Source organism: Solea solea, chromosome 5, assembly GCF_958295425.1.
Source record: "Solea solea chromosome 5, fSolSol10.1, whole genome shotgun sequence".
NCBI lineage: Eukaryota > Metazoa > Chordata > Actinopteri > Pleuronectiformes > Soleidae > Solea > Solea solea.
In genome coordinates this window covers 21428138-21454679 of record NC_081138.1, presented here as the reverse complement: position 1 = coordinate 21454679, position 26542 = coordinate 21428138, and the positions used below count along the sequence as shown (strand labels likewise).

The following is a 26542-nucleotide window of genomic DNA, read 5'->3' as shown; positions in this document are numbered from 1 at the left end:
CATAGAAGTGTGTGTATGTGTGTGTGTGTGTACACACATGTGTCTAGCAGCAGGACTACATGGTGCAAACATGGCGGGAAGATGGGGTGTAGGAGGGAGGCAAATCTGATCAGGTTAAAGGGGCAAATTTAAATGTATTTAAACTACCGTCTTAATTAATTTTCACTTAAAAAAAAACATTAAACACTAAATGGTTTGGATCCATGTGTTTGTACAATTGCATGTAAAAATTGAAAAGAAAAAGTTAATTTGCATTTATTTTCTAAGAGCTACACAGAGTGTGTGTGTGTGTGTGTGTGGCTGGTGTGTGTGTGTGTGTGCGTGCGTGTGCGCCCTCTCAGATTTCCTCCAAGTATACTCCATTCCAAGAACACACTTGTTGATAAACTTAGCCTAAAAAAAGTCACTGCATGTCAAACAAGCACCATCTTCTCACTCAAACCACGTTAAGACCCGTCCCCACGATGATGAAGAGATACCAGGTGAAAGGAGTTAACTACGACTGTCCAGAAGAGTTTTTAATCTTTATCAGCCAAAGACTGAAAATAAAGCTTTAATAGGAAATAGACCAGGAAAGAGTCAACAATTCAGTTTTTTGTTGCAGGTTTTTTTTTAGTTTTTTTGCTTCTTTACACTGACCAGCTTCAAGATTTCTGCTCGACATCTTCGGAGACTGTAAACAACAACAACAACAACAACATGAGTTTCCAGAGCAGCTGTGAGTCGTACGGAGCCATGACCCACTCACAGGAGAGCGACGGAGAGTTCTGCAGCCACAGTGAGGATGTCGGTCCCAATGACTCCTGGTCCTGGGTAATAGAACTAAAAACATAATACATGTACTGTATAAAAGCATAGAGGGTTCATTTGGTCATTTTAAGGTGAATTGTGTCGTGCTTTGTGTGGAATTAAGGACATAGAGTCTGCAGTGGTTCACTGTGGAAGGTTAATCTCTTCAAATGAATCATGTTGTCCTTATTAACATGCTATTATATGATATAATACGTAGCAATCACAGTAGGGAAAGTTGGAACAGAACAGGAGTGGATCAGCATCTGAAAAAGGAATATTGCTCATATGAGAATTTCACACTGGAAAGTTGCACTAAAATGTGATGAACAGTAACAGGAAAGAGTTCAGAATGTGCACAACATTACTGTAGTTGTGATGACAGCAGGAATGAAGAGTTAACAGAGAATGTTGTTCCTCAGATTGTGTGTGTCTGATAACATATGCAATGCCTGGTAATAATTACACACAATACAAGTTCAAAAGCAAAAGAAGGCTGCACACTCACGAACCCTGGCTCACTTATATAATGTTTATGTTCTTGTTTGTTGTTTTCTGCCCATGAAGAAGTTGAAGAGAGAGATAAAGTAACCCTGACCCTAAAACCACAATTAACCCGTTTCTTCAGCCTTGTTTACTGGATCTGACATTTATTGAGATAGTTATCAATCCACTGATCTGAAACAAATAAAATATAGAAACACAACACCTAATAGACCTAAAAAATAAACAGTCACACAATAGAATATAGTAGAAAGTCATACAATAAAAACAAATTAAACTGAGCTATAATGATAATAATGAAATCAAAATAAGGGCAAACCACCTGACATCAACTTCCTTCTTAAACCGTCTGCAAGGTTAAGCTATAATTTGTACCTGAGGCCCGAGGAACCATGTTTCCATGAAACACATGTGATCAAATAACTCACTCTGCGCTCCTGTGTTTGTCTGTCCTGATGTACAATGGTTTGCTGAACAACCAGTTCCCAGTGTGCGCACACACACACACACACACACACACACACACACACACACACTGGTTCCTGGGACATAGTGAGCGAGTGGGACAAAGTTTCCATGCATGACCCCAGGCCTGCATTTCTCTTTATTACGGCGTAGTACATGACCGTTAGCTAAGCTGTTACATAACAGTCACACCATGCTGGGGGCCTGAGAGAAGCCATGTGGACTCACACAGCTTTTCCACTTTTTTATACCACTGTATTGTTCCACTGGACAGTGTAAGGACAGTATGTCTGTCCTAGTGTAATGATTTTCATTTGGAATAAGCCAATTAACTGTCAGTTTGAATGATAGATGCACTCATCGCACCAACAATAATTATAGTAATAATGAATGAGAGAAAAAATACTATAAATACTAAATATAATTATCATATAATTAATATTGTACATAGAGACACCATAATGTCTATATGAATTTTGTGTATGACATGATTCATGATGCTAATAAACACTGTTCCACGTTATATAAGAAGATTTGTGGCAGTGAGAAACCACATTAACATTACGTGTGGGGGTGGGGTTTCACTAAGCTGGTTAAAAGGTGAGATATTAACCTAACCCTCTTTACAATATGTTCTATTCATCACAATATTTATTGCGTATGATTGGGGTTGCAGCATACAGCAGAGCATACAGCGAGGACTCCACATTGCTCATGTCGCCTTCCGATTGGCTCCCTCAGCCCATCCCCCGTCTCCGTGGTGATGAATAACCACATTCTTGACCTCAGAAAGCTTCCCTGCAGAGATTGGTGCCTTCGCAGCGAACTAACTTCTTCCTTCTTTTCTGCTTTTTCTCCCTCTCTCTCTCTCTCTCTCTCCCTCTCTCTCACATGTCTGACATGAGGTAACCGTGCAGGGACAAGGCTGCAACAAGGAGAGTTTATCAGCCAGCATCGACCCACCCATATATGCACACACACACACAGGAAACAGATACAGTTGAACTGCACATGTCAATACAGAAACACACAGTTGAAGAGTGCAAAGAGCAAACATTAACCCAACCACATAAACAGACTGAGCTCGTGGCCACACGTGTGCTGTGGGGAATGGAATTATCAGTGTCACAGAAACCATCATCATCATCATCATCATCACACTTTATTATTTCATTAACATAATTTTGGTAGGAGCCAGACTTTAGTGATGACTGAGCCAGGGCAAAAAACAGACAAATGCTTAAATGTGGAAATCCAGCTGAATGTCACAACAGAAAGACAATAACAACAACAATGATCAAGAGGCTTTACATTAAGGGTTAAGAGGAAAGGTAGATTACACTTAAAGGGAGGGTACATTTTGGTTATCTTCTGTGAAGACCATGAGTCCAACATGCACATGAAAGGAAGTGAACGCAGTCTCTTCTGTCACATGTCTCAGAGTCTCATAGGTCCATGCATACATTAACATTCTGCAAATTCTCTCTCTCTCTCTCTCTCGCCCGCCAATTCTCCTCTCCACATGTTGTCTTTCTCTGCGTCCTCCCTCTCTCCTCCCTCTCTCACTCCCCCCCCTTTCACCCAGTTGGAGTCTTGTTGCTCCCTGACGATTGAGTCAGTTCTTAGAAAACCTCACACGTGCTTCCTTGTTCCCGCCCTGGTGGCCTGATCTCAGAAATGGGTTCTAAGAATCGCTGAACAATGAAAAAAAAAAAGCCACGAGGGCCACTTTAGGGAGCCTCCTTATATAACCTGACTTTTCTCTCAACACAAAGAGTCAAAAACAACTATGAAAAGCACTAAAAATTAATACTTTTATTTTAATACTCCAATAAAAACATGCAAACATGTGAATGACATATAATAAAAGAGTTTTATTGTTTAACCATTGAATCACTTATAGTTAGAGATGTCAGATTTGTCTGTCTCTCTGTTTAAAGTCATATAATAAATAAACTGTCCTGCACAGTTAATGCTCACGTCCTTACAATAGAACCAACGCTGTCAGGTGATTTATCTGATTTGCAGGTTTACATTCTCCTGTTTCTCCACAGGGCAGATATAGATTATAGATCTAATATATACATCCCAGTTTAATGTGCAGCAGAAGACTAAACTTCCTTCTCAGGCTTCTTTCTTCAGCCTCTATAACCCAAAAATGTGTCGGTACTATATATATTGAAGAATCCAGCTGGTTACACTGACAAAAAAAACATATTAATGTTGTAGACTGTTGTATTCATTATATCATTCAATGGTCATTGGGTCTGCATTACGCATTTTAAATATGCCTCAATTTGGGACTCACAGATCCATGTGACCCTCGATGACCAGCACTCACATGTCAGGTTATAAAAAGTCAAAAGTGTTGAACTGTATTGTCTTCAGCGCCGTCAACCTTTTAGCTGTCCCCAAAGTGTCTCTGCCTTCCAATGTGTCTCTGCAAAGTGGCATTTTGACCCTTCTGTCTGCTTTATGCTACAAACACCAGCGATAAGCACCAGCCAGATACTCCCATAATATGACCTGGTCATGCAACCTTCTTCTGAATCATCTTCTTCTCATCAGACAGAGCTGTTCCTCCTCCTATAGCCCGATCTGTATTTACCATACAGTTGTAAGAGGGGTAACTTGTATCTTATATTGTTAATTACAGTATGACCTGGTTGTTCTTGTGATGCATTATAATTTCACATAGACTTGTCACACTATGTTTGGGGTGGCTTGGCTTGAGGTGGGTGGAGTCACATGTTGACAGCTGAGACACAGTCAGTGCGTTGCAAAATACAAATGCCTTTAAGCGTCTGAATGTCACTGCTCTATTCTTATCTCTGCAGCTTCACATGTTGGATTTTCTTTAGGATTCAAACAAGACTGTGTCAACTGAGTGTTGCTTTCCTTCCTACACACAATAATAATATACAGTGTGTGTTTGAGTGTAAGAATTCTTACATTGGTTTTATAAAGACTATGTCGTTCACAGTGTGTCGACTGGACAACATTTGAGTTGACATTGTCATCTTCTCTACAGATTTAACAATTACATTGAATCTCATGTGACCTCAGATACATTTTTATGACGATGGAGGAGGATGAGCCTCTTTACCACTGTGGCCCAGGTTCAGGGGTATGGACTTGGTCATCTTCTGACAAGAAGGCCACAGTTCAATCCTTAGCTCTGCCAACATGCCAATGTGTCTGTGAGGAGACACTAAGACTCCTAAGACCACTAATTGCTCCTGGCAGCTGTTCTGACAGTATGTGATTGGGTAACAAGGTTTTCTCCAGGTTCCTCTATTTCCTCCCACAGTCCAAAAACATGCAGATTTGGGGATTAGGCAAATTGGACACTCTACATTGACGTAGGTGTGAATATGAGAGTGAATGGTTGCTTGTCTCTATGTTTCCCTGTCATGGAGTGGCGACCTGTCCAGGGTATACCCCGCCTTAAAAGTAAAAGTACAGTAACAAAGTATCTGTACTTTGTTGCAACTCTGTAAATATTTACAAAGAACTGTAATTTCCAGTTTCATACATGAAATAAATCTACAATCTAACAATAATAATCCTCTGAAAGACGACAGCACAGGACCACAGAATAAACGTACAAAAAAGAGAAAATGTGTAGTAAACACAGACATGTGATAAAACTGCCATGACGTGTATAGTATTTCAATATCACGTGACGTCATCTTCCCCTCGGCCAATCAGGTGGCGCTGTGGGCGGGAACCGTTTCACCGCGGCGTAAATAGCGAAGCAGCATCTCCGAGCGAACGTCAGTTGTGATTGAAACAGCGAAAGGATACTCTGTGACAGGACGACAGCATGTGAATAGTAATAGTAAGAACAATAATAACCCGAATGAACCTGCCGAGAGAAGCACGTGACGAGGAATAACGTTTAAATGGCGGAAAAAACACCCACGACACAGACGAGACAGTAAATAATGTAAGTGAAGACGGAAATACGACAGTGACCTGCTGTCACTTAGGCCGTAGCCATCATTATTATATCATTCGTGTTGTTAGTTTTTAATATTATTATCATTATTTTAATTATTACGTGTGTGGGTTGTTGTTTTTAATGTGCGGCTGTTTGAATGAGCGCAGAGCTGCACGAGCGCGCACACACACACACTGCAGAGCCTCACCCTGTGATCAGTGCACACATGTTTACATGATGCAGCATATGTTTTACCGTGATTTACATTCAGAAAATATCGTCTTACAAATGTTCTATTATTGTGGTGTATGTAGAGCTGTGGTGTGTGTGTTTTGTTGCCTCTTAAGGACGTTTTGTGGCATAAACACTGACCTTGTCAGGACCAGCATGTCCTCATATGGACTACAGCCTGGTCCTAATGAGGCAGAACCTCATTTTGGAGGCTCTGGTTAAAGGTGATATAAGTGTTTGGATTAGTCATTAACCTGCTTATGATTAAGGTTAGGGATATTAAGGCTTTGGTTAGGCTGAACAAATACATGAATGGCATTGCTAAATACAGTAGCTGTGTGTGTTTTGCCAGCTGAAGTGAAGAATAGTCCTTTATCATCATTATCTGTCTGCAAATTTCTCAGCATCTCTGTTTATGTAATGCTTCGCACTCTCTCTGTCTCTCTGTGTGTGTTGCTTTTATTTAATTTGGTTTACTCAGTAAAACAATAAAGGAACCAATTGAATGACCATGAGTGACCTTATGAGTTGTCTCATGACTGGTCCTTACATATTGGAGGAGCACTGTGTGTGTGTGTGTGTGTACTTGTATTTATATTGTGAGGACATTTTGACCTTGTGGGGACATTTTTGTCTGGGCCCCACAACTTTAAAGTGCTTTTTCAGGGTCAGAATTGGATTTAGGGTTCGGGTTAGGCACTTGTGATGGTTGAGGTTAGGGAATGCATTATGTCTATGATGTGTCCTCACTAATATATATAACAAGGTTGTGAGTGTGTGTTCTTGTATTTGTGCTTTGTGGGGAACAACAATTGTATAAACCATATGGAGTGAGGACATTTTATCTGGTCCTCACATCATTAAAGTACTTTTTCAGGGTGTAGAAGTGGTTTTATTGTTAGAATTAGGTGTGGATTAGGATAAAAGTTAGGGTTAGGCATCTAGTTGTGATGGTTAAGGTCAGGCTAGGGAATGATTATGTCTATTAGGGTCCTCACTATGATTGGAGCATAAACATGTGTGAGTGTGGGAATGGTTCCCAGTGCACGTGGCCTGTGTTGACAGTGATATCAGGTCTGTGCTCATGCATGTACCCGTGTGTTTTTATTAGAGACGGAAGATAAATAGATAAGGGAGTGAGAGTGCGAGTAAAACAAAAGGGTCATCTAGTTATGTAATCATTGTCAAACAAATCCGCCTCCAGTCTTTAAACAATAAGTCACACTGAGGGATTAAAGGATAAGTTAGCTCAAATTGCAAAAACAAATAATAAGCTTTTGTTTTCATTAGTCCATTGACCTTATGAAGAAGAAGTTTGCAGACATTAGACGTGACCTCTGCTTCTGTAGGTGTTATTCTCAGTCTGGGCAACGTGTGTTTATTACCTTAGTCACAGTGTCTAATACCGTGTTATGTTGTAAGTCAAGACAAGTTATGACAACGTTTCACGCAGAACCTGAAGACAGGTGCTTGTCATCATTATTGTTATAGTTTTTATTACATTGTTTTCAGTGGAAGAGAACAAAACTGTGATTCACAGGAAGTGAAGGGTGTAATCAAATCCTCCTCATCAGTCTGCCAAAAATATTATTAATGAGATTAAAGAAGGCTGAGTAACACAGTTACTGTAAAAGGCTGTGCAAAAAAGAGGAACTATAGTATACCTATTAAGTTCTCTTGGAGAATAAATGTGTTCTCTCTACCTCTCTTTGTTTCCCCGCTGAGTCAAGAACCATCCGTCTCTCAGCCTCATGAATGTGTTTTCCTGTCCCTTCCTCCATGCTTGGCATTCTAAACAGAGAGAATTAGATTCTGTGGATCAGAAATACTGGCCCAATGCCACACCTAGAAAACAAACAAACTTTTTTGTACAAATGCAGAAAAAAGCACACTCAAATACAGCACAAGTTCAGCAACACCCCAGGAATATAGAACATAAATATGAAAACTCTCACTTTATTTGGATGCTTCAACCTGAGATTGATCGCTCTGAGCTTTAATGGATGGGACTCAGTGGAGCAATAATGTATTTTAATGTAGTGGGAAGACAGGGAGCATTTCTGGTCCATTAAAGGTCTTTCTACATGCTGATGTGAGATGCATAATTTAAAGAAAACTATATTTAATGGATAGATAAAAAGAAGAAGAGACCACCCCCTTCAATTTCTCCCTGTCTGTCTCCAGTTGCAGACCATGAACTATGTGGGTCAGTTGGCGGGACAGGTGTTTGTGCAAGTCAAGGAGCTGTACAGAGGACTCAACCCTGCGACGCTGTCTGGATGTATAGATGTCATAGTGGTGCGGCAGCCCGATGGCTCCCTGCATTGCTCGCCCTTTCACGTCCGCTTCGGCAAGATGGGTGTTCTGCGGTCTCGTGAGAAAGTGGTGAGTTTTTGCTCCTCTCTCGTGTCCTGTGTATGTGTGGGTACAGATGAGTGACGCATAAAGTATTCCCATTACCTGAAGAAAATATTGGAAAACAGAAGTTTAAAAATATACTTTAAAAATGACCTGTTCTAAAGCCTCAACCTGGAGACTGTGTCAGTTATGGGATGGGATGATAAAAAAAAATTGTGTCCGATACCGATATCAAAAACTTGAGTATCTACTGATATCAATATTATTCCGATACAGTCATTTAATACCATTTATGAAGCTGTTAACACATTTGTGCTGAGTCATTTCAAAGACATAATTCTCCAGCTGTTTGACAAACTGTTCTCCCAAAAAGCTAAAATGGTTTTGCTGATTTTTGTTTACATTTACAGTATTTTACAGTCTGTACATACCCAACTAACTCTGGGAACGTTACCTTTTGGTTGTGGGAACATTCCCTGAAGGTTCCCCCCTAGGTTCTTCTGTGATTGATATGGGAAGTTTTCCTGACCTTCCCCTAACATTAGTTTTTGGTTGCACATTCGTTTTCCAGAACGTTCCCAGAACGTTACTTTCTCACAACCTTCATACAACCTTTGGAGAACGTTCTATTTTGGTTCCCAGAACATTCCCCGAACGTTCCTTTTCTAAAACCTTCATACAACCTTTAGAGTCAGCAAAATCTTTACATGTGATATTTGATAAACAGAGCTGAAAGTACTGACCATTTTTAACTGTCTGTTGGATAGGGATAGATTTGAGATATAATTAATTCATAAAAAATAAAAAGTTAATGAATATTATGACAAAATATTGTTTCAAAAATGGTTTTAAATGTCCCTTTAATCTGTCCTACAGGTGGACATAGAGATCAACGGCGAGCCAGTGAGTTTGCACATGAAACTGGGAGAAAATGGAGAGGCCTTCTTCGTCAAGGAGACAGAGAACACGCTGGTGAGATATGACTGACAGGGTCATTAGTGGGCGTCAGTAAACAAATATAGTACTGAACATAATGACACAAAGGTCTTACAGCCAGAGACAGTACTTGCTTTCAACTCTTGCTTTGTTGTTTGTAGTTATTCATACATATTGCTATTTTTATTCATTGATTGCTATTGGCCTCAATTGGCAGCAGAAACACTGAGTCACAGCCAGAAACAACATAGAATAACAGCTGACTCAAAACAAGCCACAAATGTTAGTTTAAAACCCTGAATAACATCAAAAAAAAATCTTTGTCTTACATAATGAAATACGGCTGTGGATTTAGGCTCTTTTTTTTTTACTATTTGGGAAAAGTAATGTGGTTAAAAATCAAGAAATATTTTGAAGTTGAGAGATTATAACTGCATTCATAGCAACTATTCCCCTGACATTCTAATTCATACCACTCTCTTTGCCTTTTAAACACCCTTGCTCTATTTTTTGTCTTGGGGAAGGAAATGTCAACCATAAACTAATCCAAGTTTTAAGTCTCTCAAAGTATAATAAAAGTAAGTTAGAAAAACATACCATGATTGTTTTTAATCTAGATGGTTTTGGTACAGGGTAACATCCAGCCTTTTTTGTCACATAATTGTAATTTACAATAGGCAAAAAGTAAGCACAAATTATAAGGTTGAGGCAGAAAGTTTATGCGTGGGAACATAATAAGAAGAAATGGGTTAGAAGAAGAAACAAAGATATCTAAATGCAATATTAAAATAGTACCAGTCTGTTTTTGACTAATAAGCAAACTATTTGTTTATCTCAGACTCTGCTTGCACAAATGACTTCAAATATAGACTCTGAAATTTAAGCTGAACAAAAACAAAGAACAGGAACCTCTGTCTCTTGTGGCATCCTGTTGGCCCGGGTGAAATTAACTTTTCTGGAAATAAATCAGCAGAAAAGAGACAGTGAGCAGCACAAATACAGTACAGATGTAGCAGAAAATCAATCATTATGTTGGGTCATTTACTTCTGTTTGCACTTTCTTTTTTCTTTGTCATTTTCTTTAGCAATGACCTAGGATGTATGATAAGTGTAATCAACTCTAACAATCCATGTAATTCCTAATCTGAGAAAGTCTATAGAAGGTGCAGTTATAATGAATATGGAAAGGGCTTCTCGTGTACTCTCATTTCAAAGAGACACGAGGGATTATCAAATTCTTTGGGACTGTGTCCATTATTGTCTGCTCAACTGTTGAGGGTTTGTGTTAAATCTTGTCCCCGATCATAGTTCTTCTCCCACAAACTGGAAAACCACCAGAGGGTTATTATTAGGTCTGTCAAAGTCACTGTCTCACACAGTCTGCTGTCAGAAACTAGGCCGCCACCAATCTGTGTACCGTCCACACACAGTGAGAGCTGGACAAACGGTATAGGCCAGGAGGAGACACAAATTATAATGGTATGCGTTAATGTTCATTTCACTGATCTGAATGAAAAAAAAAAAAGATTAACAACATTTTTCTGGAACTATTTGTCATCGAGCCGAGTCCCTGAACTGATCCCTTTCTCTCCCCCTTCCCTCTCTGTTCCTCAGGGTGTAGTGCTTGTTGGGACTTGTGTGTTTGGCAAACAGATCCCGCACATGACACATTAACCATTTGTTCCAGCAGACATTAATCTTAAGGCTAGAGCATCAGGGACGCCTGAAAGAAAAACACAAATGATGGGCTTGCTTTTGATACTGGTACTTTTGTCTTTTAGGTAGGTTTTTTGTCCTAACTCGTGATAAACAATTACACACAGGTGAATAATCAAAATATGTATAGAGTAGATATTTGAAGTTAAAAACCATGGCATTCTCAACAGTTTAACATGCCAGTATTGATTAACTGATGCCACTACTGTAGGTTAGCGTGATGTATAATTATACAATTGTCTTTCAATGTATTGATTATCACAGAATAGGTGTAGATGTGTCGTGGACCATGTATCATTTGTCTAATTGCATTGGGAGTTACGCTGCAGACCTGACGTGGGATGTTTAACTGCAGTGTTAAAGTCTCATATATGACATCATGTCATCCCTCTAAAAATAGAAGTATAGCTTAGAGGGAAATCTAAATATAAACATGAATTACAACGTGTTTTCATGTGGTGAATGCACAGCAGGTGAGCTGTGACTTGGCATCATGCACGTCCTTTTCCTCTCCCTGCAAATGAATCGTAATGTGTTGGCCTGTGTCATGACGTGCAATGCAAAGAATGTGTCTCTCTGCACTGTTGGGATCATCTCTTTATCTTACTTACTTATTGCTCTCTGTGTAGGAGGGGTGGGGGGAGTGGGTTCTCTTTCTGGTGCAGTAGCTATAGTGAGACAAAAATTCCCTGCGTCTCCTACTGGTTAATAGCTGAAAATCAGAGGCATTTTATTATATTTTCAGTTTGACGGCCCGTCTGTTTCTTTCCCATTAATGCAATATCTTGAGAACACCTGTAAGATTTTTTCTTTTTTTCAAATTTGGTACAGATCTGTTCACCTGAACTCATGGATGTATTGCTTAGAACTTGGCAAACCCATTATCTTACATGAATAACATTTTTGAGAGAGTCTTTGAGAGATTTGGCACATACGTTAACTTAGACTAAGAGATTTACTGCTATATTTGTGTGGCCAAAGGTTAAGGAGACCTCACAAAACATGTTTTTGGTCCATGATATAGAACATCATTGTTTATTCTTGAAATGTCAATAACACCTCATGTATTTACATAGCTCACTGCTACCAATATTTGACATGATTTTTTTTTTAACACACAAGCCTTTCACACCGGAACGGTTCCGGGTCCCAAGCACAATTTTGAACTGGCTGGCACATTTACACTAAAAATCGTGTAGGAATCAAAAAAGACTTGTTTTTTCCTCACAAACTATTACACCATCAGTGTGTGTGTCAATGTAAGCTATAGGAAGCAGACTTGAGGAAGAAGGAAGGACAACATACCAGTGAAAATAGCAAAGAAAATGATGAATGTGTAGTCCTTTCTGAAAACACAGAGGGAACACTTCTGAACGCCCCTTAATTAAGGGGGGGGTGGAAGTTAGGTGCTGCTTAACTGGTGTGAACGCAGACTGTTTTACTCAGATCACCAAGGTTCTGAGTGAAATTATAGCCCGAATTCTGGTATAAAAGCTCTAGCAGAGACCTCAAATAGTAGTCCCTTGTTTCTCTGTTGACAGGAAGTGGTTCCAGCCTACCTGGCAACATCACCCATCATGTCTACAGGGGAGGCGTTAATGGAGTCCCAGCTGGGCAGACGCAGTTCCCGTCTCCATGGTAGGTCCTCATGGTAAAATAATAATAAATGGAATTTGTAAAATAAAATGTGAATGTGCTCAGTTTTTATAACCATGTCTCACATCATCACATAGACACCATACCCTGCACCTCACTTCCTGTCCAGAACCTTGGGCCACAGCAAAGTGACGGAGGGGCGACCAAGAAGAGGAGGAAGAGGAGGAGGAAAGCACGGCCAGAGGGAGGCGGCGGGGGAGGGAGGAGAGAGGAGAGTGGGGAAGAGTTCTCGGAGGACGAGGACATGTTTACAATTGACTTGAGCTCGGATGATGAGAAAGAGGCTGACGACAGCAGGTGTGTGCGTGTTTCACTCATGGTAAAAAACACACAGCATAGCATTGCAAAGGTTTCAATCCATTGACTAAATTATTATTTTCCATGTTGTTTTGTTTAGTGTTTGTGAGAGTGGGTTTTCAGTGAGAGGCAGAGAGGAATAGCATTCACAAAATTCCAGTCAATGTTGTCCATTGCTGTTATAAACAACCTGTGTCAGCAGTGTTGCTTATGAAAAGTGTTTGTACTTGTAATTGTTACCTCTTGAGGACATTTTCTGGCATAAACACTGTCCTTGCCAGGACCAGTAGTCCTCATGGAGACCAAAAACCATCATTTCTGAGGAACTGGTTACTAATATATAATAACATTGACCGGTTCTCTTTAAAATTAGGAGTAAGGCTTTGGTTAGGCTGGCCAAGTGAACAGAAGTCAATGCAAGTCCTTAAAAGAATAGCCTTGTGAACATGTGTGTGTGTGTGTGTGTGTGTGTTGCATTGTGCATTTGCACCACTGGATTCTAAAGACTGGGAAAGCGTTATAAACTGAGAACACTATGTTAATGTTCACATTGTCTCAACATGACTGTCCAGACTGATCACTAAAGTGATTGTCGAGTCTCATTCTGAGGTTGTTGAAAACTAATACTGTGGAATAGAGGCTCTCTGTCCAATCAATATAAAATAACACAAATATCACATTTACATGTACACCTAAATATCATTATCTCTTACTAATGTTAGGATTGTTGCTTTTATTTTTTTATTAAGAGGCAAGGATGAGACATAAACATGTATGATCAAAAGACCTGTAATTATAATTCCTGGTATCAAACAATATACTTTTAAGTCCTGTAAAACCATTATTACTTCCATGAGTCTGCATGTGTGAACATGTTTGTGTTTATCTGTGTGGCGCTTGTGTTCTGGACATGCGCCAGAGATTTGTCCTGTTCCCACAGTGATCTCTGTCACTGTGAAATAATGTCTCAAACTGCTGTCCTCGCTGAACAGTTCCAAGCTTTTTAGGCTCATTAGATGATGACGGGAACATTCCTGCGACCCTTAAAATCATGACAAATATGTGACTGTTTCATGTTGGGGCTTTGCGGGATAATTTACGCTAGTTTTTAACAGTCTGATGAATGATGTTTCAGGAGAGTTTCTAAATGCATGTGTGTGTGTTTGATTTCTGTTTGTTGTCAGGTCTATGTACGGTGACCAGGGGACAAAAGCCATGACACACGCTCACCCCGGCACAGATTGGTCACACTCACAGAGGTAATGTTGGCACATAAAACACAAAAATAAGTATATACAGTACTGATCTCTTTAGCTGTCTTGTCTTATCTGTTTAAATCACTGTTGATACTTGTCTCATCATGATAATGAGCGAATAATAACCATGATTCTCTGTTTCTCACTCTCATTTCCCTTCTCTGTGTTGTTTGTTTCTGTTTGTGTCTACTTTCTGTCTTTTTGTTATCTTCCTGTAGTAGATTGACAAAGGACACTCTCTCCATCCCTTCACCCTGTGGTCTGTCCATTTCTTGTCCTCAGCAGACTTCTCACCTCTCCTCTCATGTTAGGTATCACCTCTAGTTTTAATCTTCCTCAGTACTGAATTTTTGATATTAGGATTTCTGCTTTATTATAGGTCACTTACAGTACATTAGAGTAGAACTTGCATGGGAATAATTCAGATTGTATAACTTTTCTCTCTCAGCCCTGATGATTCACAGTCATCGACACCAAAGAGCGACTCAGAGCTGCATAATCAGAATAAAGAAAACCCTGAAATGCTGTGGACGTGGGGAGAGCTGCCGCAAGCTGCCCAGGTATCACACACACACACACAAACACAGTATGAACAAGTCTGCAAACTTTATATTGGCAGCATAATAGAAAGACAGCAACAGGCACTCATGCATCAACCCAGTGTGTGAGGGACAGCACAGTCTGAGGTGAGGCTCGCCGCTGCCACACCTCACGTTTGTCCCCTGTATTTGAACAGGAAATGAGCAAATTCAGGGGTTTTGATTATAAAAATTATCAAAATTATAAGAATTATACAGAAAAGTAATTTGTTGTACAGACAATAGGGCTTGTTTATTTTATGTCGTACATACAGTACATAGTTAATTTAGGTACTTTTGAGCTTTACCTGCCTCCCCTTACCAATGCTTAAATGCACTGTGAGTGGCTGTAAAGTGATTCAAGGATTACATGTTTGCATGTAGCGGTTGAACAAATGTACCTTGTAAAGTGGCCAGCGAGTGTTTATGTAAAAAAAAGAACTCAAACATCATTGTCTGTCTGTCTTTTTTCATGTCACTTACAGCCAGATTTCCTGACTTATCACCAGAGGCAGGCTCCTGCCAACACAGTCTCCATTCCAGTGTCAACCAGCACTCACTTCAGAGCAATCAGTGACAGTGGACCACCCTCTGTTATCATTTATTCCTCCCTGCCAGGGGAGAGCACTGCTCATGGTGGACGCAAGAATGAAGAGGAATGCAAAGATGGAGGCAGAGACGGATTTAGTGCTAAGACTGGAGGGGAGCAAGGTATTAATGTTGATTTAATTCTAATGTGCAAAGCACATGAAAAACAAAACTCAGAAACTGTGCTTTAGTGACCTCCAGAGGTCATTTTTGAAAGTTCATATTTTGCAAACGTATCTCCTGAACGATTGAGGATATCATGCTGGTGTTGTTAGATTTGTGCCTCCCATTAGGATTAATGTTTCTAGCAATCTTTACTTGTCATTACTCTCTCATTTATTGCATCAATCAAATCATCGAAATGATTTATGATCTGAGGAGAGACCAAAGTAAAACATGCAAACTAGTAACTAAAGACAGTTCTCAGTTTGAATAGTGTTTCATCTGGGGCCTTTCTTTGTGGAGTTAGCATTTTTCTCCCTATGTCTGCATTTTAATTTGACTGTATGTGTGAAGGGACACACGGTGGGGTAGTGACTAGCACTGTTGCCTCACAGTAAGAAGCTCTGTTTGACTGAGGGCCTTCCTGTGTGCATGTTCTCCCCATGTGCGCATGGTTTTCCCCCACAGTCCAAAAACATGCAGAGGATAATTGGACACTGTGGATGTGAATGTGAGTGTGAATGGTTTGTCTCTGTGTGATGGTCCTGTGATAGTCAACATGTAACTGTGTGCGTCAGTAGACCTTTGTGACCAATACATTTGATATCATGACTTTCTGCTTTGTCTTTTCTGTCCTTAGTGACATTGACTGAAAACACTGGGCCATCATGTGCAGATATGGAGGGCCTAAGGGTTTGTTCAGTGTCTCCCAGGATGCTAACTGATCATGCGGAGGAAGATGGAAATACAAAAATTACTGATTCACCATCCAAAAAGAAAGGTATGTGTAAGCAATAGAAATATGAAATGTCTATGCATGTATTATTTAAACTACTGATGTGCAATCTTGTCCGAATTAGAAAAGAGAAGCCAACACCTGGGTGCTGATGGCATATACCTGGATGATATAACAGAGCTACAGCCTGAAGTGGCTGCTCTCTACTTCCCCAAAAGGTACTGGAAAAGTATGTTTTGGTACTCTGGTGGTAATCATGAGCAGTGTTTCCTAGTCTGTCAATATGGGGCCCCACTTTTTAAACATCTAACATGAAATAAAGAACACATTTGTTAATACTATTTTGTTTCTGGCTGCATATGCTGCCATTTCTACCACATTTTATAACACATTTTCTTTTGAATCTGTCAATTCATGTTATTTGAAACATATGCACATAAATGTTCAGTAAAAGGCTACAAAAAAGTAGCTCCTGATCTAGTCTCTGGGAATGTGTGATGGTGAGGGCCCTCGTCAGTGCTCAGACAGTGTTTGTTTCTCTCCACAGTGATGGAGGCAGCAGCTCAGTGAGAGGAGACTCAGACATGATGATGGTGGGAGTGCGGAGTGCTAATCAGTCCCCACAGTCAGTGGGCAGCAGTGGGATGGACAGTGGCGTGGACAGTTTTTCCGACCAGTCAGGGGACCTTGCGCATGTCGCAATCTCTCTGTGTGGAGGACTCACTGACAACAGGGAGATCACGAGAGGTAGGCCAGTGATGTCCTTGCTGTTTAACTTTGGTGCATCAGTTATTGTTGATTTAAGGGACTCACATGCAATCTACAAAAAAACACAAAACACTTTGCAAAATGTTAATTCAGTAGTTATATGTAGTGGAGTACTATGTGTAGTAACAAGTGTAGTGCACATAATGAATGTGAAAAACGATGGACACAGAGGATTGTACACATAGTAGATAAAGATCCATCCAAAAGATCCAAAGATCATCCACTGCATGAAGGAACTTAAGACTTACAATAAACTATTTTGCAATGTGCTACGCCTTTAAAAGTGCTATTTAATATTTATGTTTAACAACCGTGTCCTTGTGTGTGTGTGTCTCCTGACACAGAGCAGTTCCAGGAAAGGGCAGTTTCCTACCAGCAGTTCTCTGAAAACCCTTCATTAATTGATGACCCTAACCTGGTGGTGAAGATAGGAAACAAGTATGTATGACTATATTTAATAACTCTGGTCATTAAACTGTTGCATGTTTAATTGAAGTGTAGAAACAATGAACTTTGCTGGTTGATTCTGGCCCCCTCATGACCAGACTGGACACTGATTGGCCCCTAGGTTGTTTGAGTTTGAGGCCCCTGTATTAAGAGATCTTAGCCAAGTTTGCTTATAGGTTAAGGGCATAATTTCATTGACAGACATTAGGGCAGTGTAATATTTTCATCAAACTTTTGACAATAAAGCAATAAAATATCTTCCAAACCGCTCCTTTGAATAGCTCCAGTGTTGCAGTCACAATTCCTGCTATGAAATACATTTTTTATGGTCTCTATAAAGTGCCTTGAGGTTATCTCGGTCGTGATGTGTGTTTTAAAATGATAGATCCTAAGGCTCTCTCTCGCTCTCTCTTTGCCACATAATGTAGATACTACAACTGGAACACGGCGGCTCCTGTCATGTTGGCCATGCAGGTCTACCAGAAGCCCCTGCCACAGGTAAGACGACTGGTGAAGTGAAGGGGATGCAGAATACAAGAAGGAAAGAGGTGGGAGGGGGTTTAAAGGAATATGTAGGAGACGTTTGATGTCTGTCTCCTAGTTAGCGTCAAAATGAAAACAATTTTACAATATTATCTTTGTAAATAATCGTGTTATTGTATATTATATATCATTTGATTATATTATTATTATGTGTTGTAGGTGGTATCTGATAAGCGTCTAGTGTTCTGCTCTCCCCTACATCACACCCCTGTGCACTATGTGCACTAATGTTTTATTATAATCATTATTATTATTAATAGTATTTTTATTATTATTTATGATTAATACGATTACTAATGTTGTTGTTATTCATCTGCAAATTTAACCAAATGCTACCAACTAAAGTGCATTCACAGCTATACAGAATATATGGAATATAAATTTCTACTAACCCAACAAAGCTGACATGGAATGAATGGATGAACAGTCTAAAATAACAGCTATTAAATACAGGGACGCTCATACTAAAGCTGCCAGTGTTGTACCATAGTGAAATCCATACTTCTTCAAATCTAACTGCTTTCCTAACACTTTAATTATGTCCTCCTTCTTATTTTCTTCCCTTTCGTTCACACATTTTCTCCCGCCTTCCATCCGATGTTCATGTGCACTAAGTGCTGGTGTTTGAGTTACGCGTTTTCTGTTTTCGGCCTCTTCTCGTACTGCCTCCCCGGTCTGTTTGGCTCCAGCCCTTCTCAGCCTGTATGATGTTTCCTGCCTTTGTGTCAATCAGAGCATGAACGTTGTCGTTTGTCTGAATTTCATCTTTGCCATCCTGTCCGCTTGTTTTTCCCTGTAATGCATGTCTCACCTTCTCCCCTGCTCTTTGTCTGCATGACATGTCCTTGTAACCACTTTTACTTTGTGAGAGTTCACTGTGGTCTGAAATGTTCTCTTTGTTATGTTTATCATTGCATTTCGGATTGTACAATTTTTTTTTTTTTGTTTTTTGGTTCATTTGATTGCAGGTTTTATATATTTTTTGAGTTTTTTTCCTGTCAGTTTTGAGTTGTATATGCATGTTGTCTTCAGGCCTCAGTGGAGAACATCATGAAGGACAAGATGCCAAAGAAAGGAGGACGCTGGTGGTTCTCATGGAGGAGCAGAAACAGTGACTCCAAATCAGTACGTATTCACATATCATCAGTGAAATTGTCCTTAGACGTGAGTACATAGAGTATTCAGCAAAGTCATATGTGTGAGAGAGGATGGGAGACATGAGTTGTGACATTTGTGCTCCTCAGGAATCAGTGTCAGATCCTGGAGACGACAAAGGAGGGAACTCACTCGCTATGGCCTCAGTGAACAGGTGAATTCTTGATTTTCTCCTCAAGATTCATAGCATCATCTCACAGAGCTTAAGAGTGTGGTTCTGGAAGTGAAATATTGATTAATATTGTCAATTTACCACAAAACTGTCAAACTATGATACATGCTACAGCTACAAAAAATTTCTTAAAACTGCATATTAAGACAAATATTTGAAGACGTACTACAGTACCCACAATATATCATATGATAGCAACGTCTCTGATTGGTGAAGCTTGCTGTTACCATGGAAAGTTACAGCATTTACAGCTGTGAAACCAACATGGGTTACAGTGGGATGGTTTAGTAACCTCACATTCATCACACGCCTGTCATTGTTTCCCTTTCTAAATAATAATGAAAATAATGATAATACATTTATTTGTATAGCACTTTTCATCAAGTGCTTTACAAACACACACAAAGTGTAATATACACAATGCAGAGGTTTAAAACTGATAAGAAGCAATAAACACATACACAGTGCTAATAAAATTACAAACACATTTAACAAGGGTTGTAAAGCAGGAAAATATTAAAACTGCATCAAGAAAGGGCAAAACAAACCACATAAGACTGATAATGCATAGTTTATATGACGCTTTGATTTCTTTCAGAATGAAAGATGAGTCGTCCTCGAGTGACGAGGACCAAAGGTCCTCCAATCAGATGTCAGGATCCTGTCAGTCAGAGCTCCTCATGAGTTCTGGGAGCATCTGTTATAAGAAGACTCTACGGCTCACATCAGAGCAGCTGGTACGTTTTCTCACGTTGTTTCTTTAGGACATGCAAATATAAACATGCAGTGCAAGTGAGTTTATGGATATAAATTAGGATTTGGACCAGACTGTGGTCATGAATCTCTGCATGGGAGAAAAGCAGAGCCAGAAGTGCATTGTGCATCAGTAAATCATTGCTAACATAAACACTGTCTCTCGCTGCATTTTATTGTTTGTTGTTTTTATGTAATGTGGAGCAAATGTGGTTTTAAAAAGTGCTTTAATGACGCTTTATTCACTTATGTTCTCTGCGTTTATAACGATGCCTATGTGGGGTCAAGGACGAGGTGTGTGAGTGTGTGTATGATGTCATCATTGTCCTAATCCTGGGTTGACAGTTAATGGTAATGGCAATCTCACTAACCTTCTACGTAATGCTGTGTGTTGTCTGTGTGTTGACAGGCAAGCCTGCAGCTGAAGGAAGGTCCTAATGAGGTGGTGTTCAGTGTGACCACACAGTACCAGGGCACCTGCCGCTGCCATGGCACCATCTATCTTTGGAACTGGGATGACAAGATCATCATCTCCGATATAGACGGAACCATCACCAGGTAAGATAAGTTCATCTTTTCACCAGGAGATGGAGCTTTGGTGTTAAATGGATTGTGATTGATGTGGGAAATGTGTTTTTTTTATGTTACCTCTCTTGTGTGTGACGCTGCAGATCTGACACTCTGGGTCACATCCTCCCCACGTTGGGTAAAGACTGGACACATCAGGGTATCGCACGGCTCTACCACAAAGTCAGCCAGTAAGTGATATCTCTAAATGTTCAGAGTGTAGTTGTATGGAAGTCTGATTAGAGAATTATGATATGAATATGTGTATTTATTTATTATTTATTAATCTCACAAACACCTGGACATTATCATAATTTCTAACAAACTCTGTATCACAGGAATGGATATAAATTCATGTACTGCTCGGCGAGGGCCATCGGCATGGCAGACATGACGCGAGGTTATCTTCACTGGGTCAACGAGAGGGGAACGATGCTACCGATGGGTCCAGTGCTGCTCAGCCCCAGCAGTCTGTTTTCTGCTTTCCACAGGTCAGACACAAGAATGTGTAAAGAAACTGGTACTGAAGAAATCTGGCTCATGACATGACATTTTGATCCAATCATAGAGAAAGGATTCTCATATTGGACGCACATTCATGTTTCTTTGGTGGAAAGGTCAATATTCCAGCTTTGGTTACAGCTGTTTTAAAGCAACCAAAAGAGGTAGAAAAGAGTTGAAAAGAGAGTGGACAATTAATGCAATAAAACACATGTCAATATGGGTGGAGCCTTTCAGAAAGTGAGAGCTGTGTCTATGGTTCAGCCTCCATCTCAAAATGTCTCTTAATTCCACCTACTAAACTTGAATCACATAAAAATGCCATCTAAGAGATATGTCGTGGTTGCTATTCTGTGATGTACATCAACAAAATGCTAACCTCTCAAAACAATAAAATGTGTTATTATTTAGGGAGGTGATTGAGAAGAAACCAGAGAAGTTTAAGATCAAGTGTCTGACAGACATCAAGAACCTTTTCTTACCCAACACCGAACCGTTCTACGCTGCCTTTGGCAACAGAGCAACAGTAAGGCTGCTACACGTGTGTGTGTGAGTGTGTGTGTCCACATAATTTGTACTTTTGGAATAATTCATTCATTTTTATTCATTATTTTAGGATGTGTTTTCCTATAAGGAGGTGGGTGTTCCACTGAACAGAATCTTCACCGTCAATCCTAAAGGGGAGCTGATACAGGAGCAGGCAAAAACCAATATCTCCTCGTAAGCTACATTTTAATTTTCAGTTTTACAGTTGTGGACACATGTCCACAGACACATTAGTGTATATCTGTATTAAATTCTCTACATATGTCTGTGTGTCTCACTCTCAGCTTTGGGCGTCTCTGTGATATGGTTGACCACGTCTTCCCAGTCCTGGGTCGAGGCGAGAGCTCAGGCGCCCGCCGCGATGACACTCTTGGTGGGTGCGACTACTGGAGTGAACAAATCCCTGACGGCACCAACGAGGAAGACAAAGACCCACAGCCCCTTGAGACGAGCTGAGGAAACCCTGTGTCTCCTCAGCATCAAGGTCCAGTTTCTTTACACATGACATGGCACAGATCACAGATGTGCAGATGAAGAGTGAAGATGCTGATTTTTATAGAATAAGACTGAAAGACTGAAACAAAAAAAAACTGAGGGGAACACAGATCTGGGATCAGTTGTTACTTACTGTAACAACTAAACTTTGTAGCTACTGATTCAAAGTAGATGAAAGTGTTTTTAATGTCCACATCCTAGTATGGAGACCCCAATGTTTCTAATGATACTTCCTAACTTTTGCAAACAAATAAGTTAAGTTCTTGAATGATATTTAACATGTGGGCACAAATTCATGTCGTATGCATACAAGATGTAAAAAAGAAAAACATCTCCACTTCCACTAGAAATGTAGAACCCCAAGAGAGGAAGCACATTAAAGCAGTTTTAAATACACAGTGGCAGATTCAAGGTGCTGTACACAACAAAATTTTAGAAACAAAATTAGTAAAAAAAAATAAGGATAGAATTAAAGGATATGGATGTTTACTCAGTACTCAAATGTATTTCATATAACTGTATTTATCGAGGCTCACATATTGTATAGTTTGCAAATGAACCGACTCACAACATAAGCATCATGTGAACATGTGAACATCACTGTATTTAAAAGCTCCTTATTTTCAGTGGTGGATTTAAATGTATGTCAGGAATGCACACACAAAATCTACACTTGAATAATCAGCTGTCAGTATACACCCACACTCATTCACTAAATTAAAGCTGCTGTAAGCGATCTTCGCCGTCGGACAACTTCCTGTCCACTGGTGCAAATATCATTCCGATCCGTCCTCCTTCAGTCACGTCACGAACGCGTTTGATGAAGCTGCTTTGTAGTGTTCTGGCTCCTGATTGGATAAAGTGTTGTGATATACAGTAAAAGATTCTCCTACATTTACTGACAAACCAAGTATTTCACTGTCAGCAGCTTTAGGTAAAGAAATCCTACTGTAAACTCTTAAAGATTGCTTTAACTGAAAATAAGAAGATATGAATGAATATGAACACTTCCGATCTCAAATCCTCCTCTTGATGCATCACTGCTACATTTGTATTTATATAATTTTATTTTTTCATTTGCATGCACCTACACGCACAACTTTTTATTATTTTATCTGATCCAGATGAAATGATTTTCCCTCAACTCACTTTGCACCAGAAACATCATGTGATATAATATTACAATGCAACCATACACAGTTAGTGTGTCCACTCTATGACAGTGTTTCTGTGCCAAACTTCTTAGCCAGTGAAGCTAAAGGTGTGTTTGGTCTTTTCGACCGTGCTACTGTGAGCAACTCCTGCCCGTTTTCTAACAAATGTTCAGTGACTAAACTCAAGGGAAATGCAGAACAATGCAACTTTAACCTCAGTGTCTGTGCTCTCAGTGTCTGTTTTTATATTTGTGAACACGTATTTTAACACAATGTACAACATAAATTGGTCACAGTTTGTGTTATGTGTTCTAAAGATTAATGCTCATCAATGCAATCGTTTGTCCAGGTTCACAGGATATTGTTGCTGTATTTTATTTCAGTTTGGGAAAATCACTACCCAGATCTGTAGGTTATACAGCACTAATGTAACCATTTATGTGGTTGTTGTTCATATACAGTACATATACATATACATATATATGTATATACATTATATACATACATATATATGTATATATATATATATTCTCTAAACGAATCTGATTAGGGCCACATGTAAAAAAAACAGCATGAGATTAAAGTCATAATCATAAAAAATGTGAATTCTGAGAAGTCATAATTCTGATATTATAGTCATAATTCTGAGGAAAAAAGTCATAATTCTGAGATTATAAAATCATAGTTTTGAGAAGAAAGTCAGAATTTTGATAATAAAGTCAGAATTCTGAGATTAAAGTCAGAATTTTGATATTAAAGTCAGAATTCATGTTTTTTTATATTCTTTCTGTTACATGTGGCCCTACTACTCTTCCGTGGGATGTTTTTGTTTTTATGCTCTGATCAAATATTATTTATGAACATCTGTCCGTTTTTGCCTATGATATAAAATGGGGGGGGGGGCAAACCACTGTAAATACTACATAACACACTCACTATAGGAAGTGAACTTTTTTTTCTTGTCAAAAAGACCTTGTTACTGGTGCTCATTCATTCATACAACGTCCATTACTTTTAACCTCAGCTGTTGCATTAAACCTGTCGTGGGCAGGAGTAGATTTGTTGACTCTCATCTACACGTGTGTAAATACTGACATTTTTATTTGATTGAAGCTCTTGACGGGGTTTATTGTCTGACTCTATTTTCAGGGTTGTTTTGCAGCACTGACAGTTGTCACTTGTATTGGAATAGCACCCTCTACTGACACGCACATGCAGGTGCTTTGTAGAACAGCCAATAATAAGAGACGCCCTCTTTCTCTGAACTGCACTGAGGTCAAAGTGTCAGTGGTTCATAAGCCACATTTCCCCCCCCGAGGCTGCTGAAAGGTTAAAATAGAATTATTTGTCAATAATGGCAAATATATCCCGGACACTGAACCAATAGATGAACATGTAGTATTTTTAACATCTTCTATCTTGATGTAACATCAGCATCAAACGGATTTTTGCAACATGAAGAAGACCGTCGTCAACTTTGAATATTTGACATGTTCAAGAAAAAAGAATCTGTACTGACTTTTAAAAAAAATCTTACAAATTGACAATGTTTTTTTTTTCTTTTATAGTAACGTGTGAAATCTAAATACCAGAATAATGTGTTATAATGTTTGTTTGTATGAATGTGGCAGTTGTCTGATGCTCTACTGGGATTGACTTTTGCGTAAAAAGGAAAACTGTTCTGGAGTTAATTGAATGTCATTTGAGGAAAAACAGTGTCATTCGTGTAGGAAGACAAATGCATGTTGTTGTAATGTCAAGATTCATATTTACATGGGTATAATGTCTTCAAATGGAAGTAAAGCACTTAAACAACAGCAGAAGAGATGAAGTAATGTGACTTCCCCGTTTTCATAATATAATATACATGATACGTTATTACTTTATCAGGCCACATGCAGAGCAAGAGCTTATTTATGGCACATGGAAGTCAAAATTCTAAATGCAGTGCTCCCGTTTTCTTTGAAGTGAAACATCTTTTTGATGCTTATCACCTCATTCTTTCTGTGAAAGATCTTTACAAGGTCTTGACTAGTTATCCAGTCTGTCTCTGTGTCGGCATGAATGTGGATCCAGTCTGCAGTCCTGTGTTAAGACGACGCTTTGGGCCACTGACAGCAGCCTGTCGAGCAGTGTGCAGTGCAAAACATTGTCAACAGACATAGCTTGAACAAATCTGTGCCATTGATACACATTTTACAATAAAGTCAAATTTGATTTCTACTTTGTTTTTAATGCTTCTTGTTGTTATTATCATTGTTATTATTATTGTTTCTGTGTTGTTTCTCGTTCCTTCCTCTCAGCTGGTACGTTATGACACTGTGCAGGATCCATCAATCATGTATCGCAAGAGATAGAAGAGTCGGACCGCTCCCCAATCCCCGTTTGTTTTTTCAACTGCTTTAATACTGCTACATACACAAGTAAAATAAAAATGCAATTATATTTAATGAAAAAAAGTATGGTGTAACTGGTGCATGTAAAAAGGAAATTGTATTTCTATAAATGATGCAGAAAGAGCCCAGGAACCATTCACTGTCAATTAGATTGACCTTGTATTTTTAAGAAGAGTTCATTTGTGTGAACTCTCTATATCCTGCATCATTTTATTCATTATTTTCTGCATCATAGTAACGCTTTCTGATTGAGAATATGCAACGTTTTCGCTCTTCCCTCGAAAGAGCAAAAACGTTGCATATTCTTCCCATATCCCTCGAAACATTTAATGTGTGGTTTTCAGATTTTGAACAGATTTTGTGGTCTAATATCACGCTGAGGAAGTTCATTTCATTTACTCTATATTTCTCTATTACTCTATGTCTACTAATATGTTCACATTATCAACACGTACTTTTACGTCTATATTCCTATATTCATGTTTTCCAAACAACATAAAATTAGTTTTGTTTACATTTCAAGTTTTATTAATTGATTTATTTCATATGTGACCACCTCCAAAAGCTGCTGCAATTCCACACCGGAACAGAAATGATTTGTGTCATCTGTAAATAACACAAATTTTGTCTGCAAATGTCATTAACACACACACAATAAACATTTTTGGACCTAAAACTGACTCTTTGAGGTACCAAATGGTTATTAAATGGCAATAACACTTAGGGCTTACCCTACCCATATTGAGATGTTGCGATGTTGACACAACAATACATTAACTGCAGCAGAACATATTATTGTTGCTACTTGCTAATGAAAAGAGACAAGGATT

The 26542-nt window shown here is 39.2% G+C and overlaps 1 protein-coding gene across 3 annotated transcripts; it reads left to right on the top strand.

Annotated features, from left to right (window-relative positions):
• The first annotated feature begins 459 nt into the window (after positions 1-459).
• Positions 460-25539, top strand: lpin1a (lipin 1a). 3 transcript variants are annotated; one of them, XM_058629562.1, is made up of 23 exons: positions 460-813; positions 8117-8317; positions 9167-9262; positions 12484-12580; positions 12676-12895; positions 14080-14154; positions 14373-14462; positions 14600-14711; positions 15215-15440; positions 16120-16260; positions 16340-16433; positions 16763-16962; positions 17328-17421; positions 17859-17928; positions 19006-19098; positions 19218-19282; positions 19899-20037; positions 20463-20611; positions 20725-20811; positions 20959-21111; positions 21533-21647; positions 21738-21841; positions 21952-25539. In XM_058629562.1, exons 1-23 carry the CDS (start codon positions 700-702, stop codon positions 22121-22123), a joined length of 2907 nt encoding a protein of 968 aa, XP_058485545.1. In that variant the 5' UTR covers positions 460-699; the 3' UTR covers positions 22124-25539. The 3 variants fall into 3 exon arrangements, with proteins under 3 accessions (XP_058485545.1, XP_058485544.1, XP_058485546.1); XM_058629561.1 differs by having other exon boundaries at positions 461-813; positions 14370-14462; XM_058629563.1 differs by lacking the exon at positions 460-813 and adding an exon at positions 5523-5707 and having other exon boundaries at positions 14370-14462.
• The last annotated feature ends 1003 nt before the right edge of the window (positions 25540-26542 follow it).